At 35.4% G+C, this 8,535-nt stretch overlaps 1 protein-coding gene across 1 annotated transcript; it reads right to left on the minus strand.

Moving 5' to 3' along the window:
• Positions 1 to 1,423: 1,423 nt before the first annotated feature.
• Positions 1,424 to 8,006, minus strand: CESA5 (cellulose synthase 5). Its single transcript, XM_085705620.1, has 14 exons — positions 7,506 to 8,006; positions 6,676 to 6,871; positions 6,348 to 6,574; positions 6,129 to 6,231; positions 5,847 to 6,036; positions 5,495 to 5,761; positions 5,047 to 5,392; positions 4,773 to 4,910; positions 4,449 to 4,574; positions 4,145 to 4,357; positions 3,780 to 4,053; positions 3,481 to 3,677; positions 3,010 to 3,360; positions 1,424 to 2,493 (listed from the first exon to the last, which is right to left on the minus strand). Exons 1-14 carry the CDS (start codon positions 7,584 to 7,586, stop codon positions 1,906 to 1,908), a joined length of 3,297 nt encoding a protein of 1,098 aa, XP_085561746.1. The 5' UTR covers positions 7,587 to 8,006; the 3' UTR covers positions 1,424 to 1,905.
• Positions 8,007 to 8,535: the final 529 nt, after the last annotated feature.

Below are 8,535 nucleotides of genomic sequence, written 5' to 3' on the forward strand. Positions count from 1 at the left end.
GTACACAATTATAATTTTTCTATATTTTTTTTACTCTTCCTGCATCTATTATGCCACGATGGGATATTTCTTCTTAGGAGAATGCTAACCAGTGCTCTAAGGTCATTGGTTAAGCATAAAAAAAAAAAAAATTCATACAAAATTGTGTAATTATTACTTGATCAAAAGTAACATTTTATATTTTCAAAGCAAAATTTCTATTTATAGATTCCTTAACCATTGTCCTTACCCTGAGGTCACTTCTTATTATATAAGTCACCCTTCTAATTTCAACGCTAAAAGAACAGGTAGGGAAGCCTCATGATAATTTTTTGACAACGAAGATGGAGAGGAAGGTAGATTATAGTACAATTTTCCGAATAGCAAATAGATTAGATAGTGTACTAGTTAATTGCCATGTTGTGGTAGAATACACAAACCCATGTGTAAGTATTCTGCTTCCATACATTGCTCCACCAAATGAGTTAACATTGAAAATACCAGATAAGATATGACTGCTTAAAGTAACAAAAGTACAGATGTCAATAAAAAAACATGAGTTTGATTTCAACAAAAGCTAAATAAACTTTCTCATCACTTTATAGTACAATAAGGTTGTATAAAGTGACAAAAGTACAGATGAGAAAGTTTCTCATCACTTTATTGTACTATAAAGTGATGAGAAAGTTTATAAAGTGTTGAAATCAAACTCAATAAAATTGATGAAATATTTAGCTATCGCATGTTTTTTTATTGACATCTGTACAACAAAAGCCTCCAATAAACTTTCTCATCACTTTATAGTACAATAAGGTTGTATAGCTAAATATTTCATCAATTCACAAGATCACAATAAAAGCTTAAGAAGTCAAATTTGAGTTTGATTTCAACAACCAAAAAACTCAAATAAACAAGTAAAAAACATTATATCGTTATAATATATGAGAAAGTTTCAAATTTCACTCGCAACAAAATAACGGAAAAGAATGACATATGGTACAAAAACCATATTCATACCAAAGTACATACTCGGTATCGGTTTTTCACATCACTTTATGCCTCAAATTTTCTTTATTTTGAAGTAACCTAAAATAGCAAACCAGATTATGCTAGAGAATCTCGAGTTTAAAAAATAATTAGTCAGCTAACTATCAAGTTTCTACATTTTTAAATTAAACACAAAGTAGAGTTTTGCCGTCAATTGTGATACAACCTAACTCCAGGAATTAATCTTTATGCAGTTGCACGCATAGAATACCTGGTTTACTCAACAAAATCTGAAGAAGTAATAAATTTCAGAAGTCTCGATAAATCTTGAATGCAGGCAACATATATGTAGGAAAAAGTTCCACGATACAGAATATCATACAAGTTTCTAGTGCCAACAAGCATGCTCTTAAAACCGAAAGTTCCATGGAGTTTGAAGAAAGAAACATCAAGAACATTTGAAGAACAAGAATATCCATAGCTGACGGTATTACAAATGAGGAAGAAATCTCATGTCACAAGGTTTAAACAAAAAACCATACCTTAAAATATGAAGTAACTAATTCTTGAGACTGCTGGTCCCTCTTATTTTGTAAGAGGGAATAACTTATCATATCATTCAATGCCTCTTTCTTATATAAGAATACATGAAAGCAACTAGAAAGAAGAGAATAGCAACACTTAATAAAACCACAGAAAATATAATCAAAGAATAAAATGAAAGAAAAAAAAAAACTCTATTACAGGTAACAATGTGTCAAACTCCCCCCTCTTTCCCTTCCATTTTCTCTCCTTCTTCTTTATCTACACACCCGAAAAATACAACTTCCATCCAAAAATTCGTGAGACTTTTTTCGTTTATTGTGATGTGAAGCATGCCGTATTCAATGCATTGATTGCTTCTTCAAAAACACCTTCATTCAGCTTTCATTTATTCTTTCATGTATCCTCACAATTCAATCCACAAATTTCTAAGACAGGACCATCTCTTGATACAAAAGGGTTAACTCTAACCCACAAGAGAGTCAAGATGGAAGCTAGCAAGATTGACCAAACCAAAACAATGGTTGGCATCCTATCCTGTTTCCCAAGCAAACCCTTGAGGAATGGATAAAGATGTATGATAACCCAAAGGGCAAAGAATAATCTACCGAACAGAGGTCCCCATGAGTCATAACCATTATTGATCGCATCGGAGACACCAACAATCACGCCCACAATATTCATGATTAATAGCGTCATTGGAGGGATTAATAGCGAAGTCCATTTGAATACGTAGAGCTCCGAGAATTCTCCATCGTCGGCTGCTTTTGATGTAACAGTGAAGTTTGTGTCGACACCAGCTAAAACCTTGAGCAAACCTTGGAAAAGGGCAAAAAAATGTGATGAAGCACCTCCAATCACCCAAAACTGTTCATTCCTCCACCAATCATCTATTCCAACACCACCCCATTGCATCTCAAGGATACCGGTTGCTGCGATGGATATGAAGAGGGCCATGAACACAAGACTTGCATAGTTGCTTATCTGCATATCAGATAAAAAATAAAATGGTATGTTAGTAACTGCGTCTACTATTCTTCAAATATTGAGGCCTGTTCGTTACAGCTTCTTTCTTAAAAAAAAAAATCACTATTTTTAAAAATAATCATATCTAGGAGTTTTCATCTGTTAGTAACAACAACTGGAAAAAAAAAATAAGAATCTAAATAAATCCCCAAAACTGCTTCAAAAGAGAAACAGTTTTCAGTTGCTTATCTAGAAAATCACTTTTGTTTTGATAGATGATTTTTTAAGAAAAAATTGTTTATCAATACAGTATACAAACACAGAATAGCTTCTGCTTTTCTTAAAAAGTTCTAAAAAATCTATAAATTATTGAAAACCAATTTTTTTTACTCAACAACAAATAGACCCTAAAATTTTGACAAGACAGAGCAACAAATTTACTTCTTAATTCCTTAGGCAGTGAAGGAAAACATTAAAAGGGATATTTTTGAGTGACAGTCATAATATTATAGATACTGGAATTAAGAAGCATACCTCAGGAACAATAAATTTTCCGGTCAGAAGACATATGGCCGGTAGAGTACAGTAGACAATCAATGGGAGGGAAGTCCAAGGATACACGACTGAATTTATGTAGGAAAAACGTTCCAACAACTTCAACCCACCACCGTAGCCGTACCAAATTGGACAATGTTTGCTGAAAAAGATCTCAACAGAACCAAGAGCCCAACGAAGAACTTGGTGTAGACGATCTGAAAGATTGATGGGTGCTGAACCCTTGAATGCAGGCCGCTTAGGGATACAATACACAGACCGCCAACCATGGCAATGCATTTTGAAACCAGTCAAGATATCCTCTGTCACAGAACCATAGATCCATCCAACCTGATCCAAGCCAATATTTGTGAGCACATGAAATAAATATCAGAACAAAGACTACTATTAATTTACTTATCAATTGAATGGAGGCCAAACTCTGGTCACTGAGTTTGCTTAGATATTTACCTCTTTTCCCCATTCGGTTTTGTCTTCATAACCACAACTGATAACTTGAATGGCTTCTTTTAACAGCGATGCAGGACTCACTCCAGGTGGAATTCCACCATTATCCAGAAGTGTAGAGGCAACAAACACTGGAGACTGTCCAAACCTCTTCTCCATTTTCAATTGAGTCAAATTGGATGATTTCTCGACGATGGCTCCTGAAGCAGAACATAGTTAGCATTTATTGTAATCAGCCAAATTTTCTGAAATAGAAGTTTTTATCATAAAGCAATCACAACCAATTGATCCAAAATTCTAACCTTCATTCCCTGCCTCAATATTTTCAAGTGCGTGAATTTGCTTTGATGCTTCGCTATGCTTCACCTTCTTCTTTTTATCTTTCTTATTGTTGAGATTCTTTTTCTTTCTAGAGCCACAGCACCAGCAGCACCATTTTGGCAAACAGTTGCAGGTTTTGCTTGGCGGCTTCTTCTTGACAGGTGCATCATATCCGTAGAGTGCATACCTTCTGAAAACACATCCAGTTCCAACATAAATTGGACCTTGTAATCCATCCAATCCTTTCATGTTTATCTGTTTTCAATCAGGTAGTTAACTTGTCAAGGCAAAGGGAAGAAAGAAAAAATATTGACAAAAGCAAAGAATCGAAAAAGCAAAAACTTACATCGAAAAATACAACATTTCTGTTGGAGTATCTGTCATGTCGATCAATTCCATCAAATCTTTGTGGAAATTGTACATAGCAGATCTTCTTGCCAAGTTGAGGGTCCATCATAAAACACATGGCCTCTCTAAGAGCCTTGCTATTATTGATGTAATGATCACAGTCAACATTCAGAATATAAGGTGCGTTTGTGATAATTGCTGCCGCTCGTACCTACAAATATATTACAAAAACATGTTATCGAAAGCCAATAGATCATCATCAATATGAACCTGAACCAAAATATAGGTAACTTGAAACTTACCAGAGAATTCATGGCTCCAGCCTTTTTGTGGTGATCAAACCCAGGCCTTTTTTCTCTAGAAACATAAACTAAGCGAGGTAACTCATTTCCCTCAACATCGCGAACACCATCGTGACCAAGGAAGACCTGTAAAACACAAACAAACAAAAAAAAGAATGTCATCGTTTCAAATTTGTAGGCAATGTTGTGAAAAATCAAGATTCTACTTAGGATCGAGAGGGGAATGAAAAAATCGTAAAACAAGGATTGTGACAAGGATCGTATGATCCTACCTAAATTACAAAATTATACATAATACATATGCATGATAATCTATGTTTCTACCTGAATCATGCCAGGATGATCCCGCACATCATTTCCAGGCCACGGAGTCCCATCCTGCATAGTCCATCCATCCTCGGGAACCTTTTGTGCCGTTGCCACCAAACTATTAATCCTCACCTTAAATTCTTCATAATCTCTCTGTAACGACCAAAGAAATAAAAGTCATTAACAGTGTCAAATAATGCATTCTTTAGTAACAACAACAAAGACAACCACCAAATTATTTTCCAACTAACAACAACAGGGAAAAACTAGAAGCAGACAAAGTTGAAACCTTCATCGCTCTTCTTTCCCTAACAAACGCGGGATGCACTTTATTTTTCAGATAGTCCATCTTCTGACCGAAATACCATTCTGGGGCACGGGGCTCAATATTATATTTCTTGCAAAACGGAACCCACTTCCTAGCAAATTCAGATGTCTCAGAAAGTGCTTCAAAAGTGAGCATAGCAGCACCATCATCCGAGACATAGCATGCAACTTTATCAACTGGATAGTCAACAGCAAGGATAGACAGAACAGTGTTTGCTGTGATCAGTGGGGGTTCTTTCATAGGATCAACAGTACTGACAAAAACATCAACACTTGCCAACTGGGAGGGTTTCCCTTCTTTCTCATACCTGCAGCAATGTAAGAATCCAATATTGAGCAAAATACGAGGACTCCGAGATAGAAAAATAGAATCAATATATAGTAGACATGTGATAGGTAGGCTCAATTACCTCAGTGAAAGACGATCAAGGTATGTTTCTCGCGTTATTGGGTACCATTTTGGAAACTGATCCATTATCCAAGATACAGCAAACCATATTTCACATATGACTGATGTCAGCCACAAGCCATATGCATCATTAACTGGATGGAGAATTCTATAATGGAAAAAAAGCCCAAGAATAACAAGACGAAGAATTATGATAATCCTGTATGGATTTATCTTGCTTGAAGGGATAGGTAGTTTCCGAGAAAGTGGCTGCCTTCCTTCGTCCATCCTGAAATAAAATATTGAGAAAAATATTAATAAACAAAGCACACATATATAACACAGAAAATTGAAGAAATAGACTTGATTCTTACATGGGCAGATCAGGGTCATCGAAGTCATCTCCGAAACTTCCACTTCCATCATTGTTATCACCTTCATGCTTCACCACCTGAAGTTTGTCACTTTGCCTTTTCTTCCATTCCTCCATTCGGTCTTTCCAAGCCACACTTCCATATCCATATACCGCAATGTCTTTCTTCGGAACCATCGGTCTTGGTTGCACTATGATAAAAGAAGCACAAGGGTGAGACAATATATAAAGATAATTCGAAACGTAGCAAAATGCAATATACGCAAAATTATATAAGACTTACATGGAATCGATGGATCAGTATAAGGCATGGGATGAACACGGTTTCCATGATTCATATATGGTGGAACAATTAGAGCATGTCTATCAGAAGATATCTCAGGATCCTATAAATAATAGCAAACCGTGTTATAAAAGGGATCAATGTTGCCGCTGGCGTCAAGTAATGCAACAATTGAGTGAAAATCCGACATGTCCAAAGCAGAAGAATTCAAAGATATACCTCCTCCCCATAAGTCAGGAGTGGGATTTCAGGATTGAGAGGAGGTGATCCATGTTCCGAATTTGCACCAGATATATTAGTATTAGAACCACGACCGGTGTTAAGGCGGCCGGAAAACAATGAATCTGAATGTGGTTGCTGGCCCATATCATCAAGATCATAATCAAACTCATTGTCTAGATCGTCATCGCCATCCTCTTCTTCATCACCTTCGACCCTTGGACTACCTGCAAAACAATCAATTAATAAGATTATATAAGATAATGTCTACAACAGAATCAATTTATCAAAGTCAAAGAGAGGAATACAAAATTGATCTTGATCTCACCTTTGAGGCGTTTGTATCTGGTCTTGCACTGAGGGCAGGCCTGATTCCCTTCTTTTCGCTCGTACTCGTAGCAAGGACGGCAAACAGGGAAAGCACACTCATTGCAAGCAACAAAGGGCTCCCCATCCACAGTAACCTCAATCTCATCTCCACAAATCATACATATCTGTCCACTCAGTTCGCGAACTGACTTAATCTGAGAAGAACCATACCAAGAAATAGAGAGGTTAATATAATTTGCACCTGATTTACAATTCTATGTGAATTCAAATGATCTAACTTGTAATGAAGATAATGCATTAATAAATAGTTACAAATCCAAGTTATAAACTGAAGGAAAGAGAAAGAGACAAATTCAGTGACACTTAAACACTTAATTGATATTTACAAATCTAAGCCACAAGTAACCTACAATAAATCTATAAATCAAGATCAAATTTCCCATAAGTGACAAAATCATAGGTAATAATTCCACCTTCACAAGTCAACCAATCCATTAATACTACAATCAAAAACGCACATAATCTGCACAAATGCTTAGGCAATGTAAACCACCAAACACACTCTAGAAGAGTCAAAACACAAAACTGTACCAAAATCAAACAAATCTGAAATTTATTTTAGAACTCAATCTGTCTGATGCTCACAACTCAATTACAAAATCTGAGACACAATTCATCCAATTAACAAAAGGGTCAAAGGAAACAATCATATCCACACAAAAAAAAAAATCAAAATGCAAAATTGACTGAAAACCCACCACCGACACAAAAATTGAAAGAGAAAACCCAACAAAATTAAGATAAGATGTGAAATGAAAAGAGAGGTACCCTTCCATTTTCTTCAGCATTGATAAGAACAAACTCGTTCCTGTTGTGAGAACCAGCAATGAGTCTACCACCGGTATGCATCACTGACACTCACAACACAGCTCACAAACTCACGAAATCACGAACTTGTTCTTGTACTTAACTAATCTTAATCAAATCTAAGAAACCCACAACGTTAATTCACATAAAGATCCAATTTTGCATTGTAAAACCCATAAACGAACGGATCCAAAATTAAATTACCCCTTTTTTTTGTGTAATTGATAATTGAAACGAAAAAAAAAATGTGTTTTTTGGGAGAGAGAAGAAAAGGGAGTTGAATGTTCGGTGTTGTTGTTGTTTGATTCCTTAAGAAGACAACAACCACCGTGTCCTGTCCTAAACTATGGCAATGTTTAGAGAGAGAGAGAAAAATGGGTAGTGTTTGTGTCTGTGTGAGTGGAAATGAAGACGCGTGAGATAGAAGGAGATTATAAGGGGGAGAGAGAGAAAGACAGAGATAGAGAGAGTGTGAGATCGAGGAGAGTTTAAAGCAATGAATGAAAGATAGATGGGATTATTATTTAATTATTAATAAGAAAAAAAACTTAGGATTAAATATTAATTAATACTAATATAAAGTTTATTGTGTATATTAGTTTATGGGAAATTAAGGAGTTAAGAGTTTGGAGTGAGAGTTAGTAAAGAGTGAGGTGATGGGTGGGCCCAAGTTGTGATGGTGGTGGCATTGCTGTTCCTCCACTGGACTTTGTTTGTTTTTTTTTTTTTGAGGGAAAAAGACTTTGTTGAATAATGAAAAAATGGACATTTATTTTATTTTATTTTTTTTCCTTTGTTGTTTCTATGTTTTTTCTTTATAAAAGAAGTTTAGAGTAAAAGAGTGTGTCTCCTAATAAGAATGTATTAATGTTAAAAATTTCCATTAAAAAAATTTAGTCCTTACAATTGCACGCCTAAGATATCTGATTCATATTAAAAAATATAATTAATGGAATATTAAGGCTGAAATAACATTTATAAAGAGAGAATA

Source organism: Medicago sativa, chromosome 4, assembly GCF_051527215.1.
Source record: "Medicago sativa cultivar Bolivia chromosome 4, Bolivia_mono, whole genome shotgun sequence".
In the NCBI taxonomy this organism is placed as follows: domain Eukaryota; kingdom Viridiplantae; phylum Streptophyta; class Magnoliopsida; order Fabales; family Fabaceae; genus Medicago; species Medicago sativa.

What these genes read in the sequence shown, in the direction of transcription:
- CESA5 (XM_085705620.1), bottom strand. Translation starts at nt 7,586, where the DNA reads ATGCATACCGGTGGTAGACTCATTGCTGGTTCTCACAACAGGAACGAG. An exon ending in CTTGATCGTCTTTCACTGAG is followed by an intron (nt 5,393 to 5,494) that starts GTAATTGAGCCT and finishes ACATTGCTGCAG; the next exon opens with GTATGAGAAAGAAGGGAAAC. An exon ending in AAACCGAATGGGGAAAAGAG is followed by an intron (nt 3,361 to 3,480) that starts GTAAATATCTAA and finishes GGCTTGGATCAG; the next exon opens with GTTGGATGGATCTATGGTTC.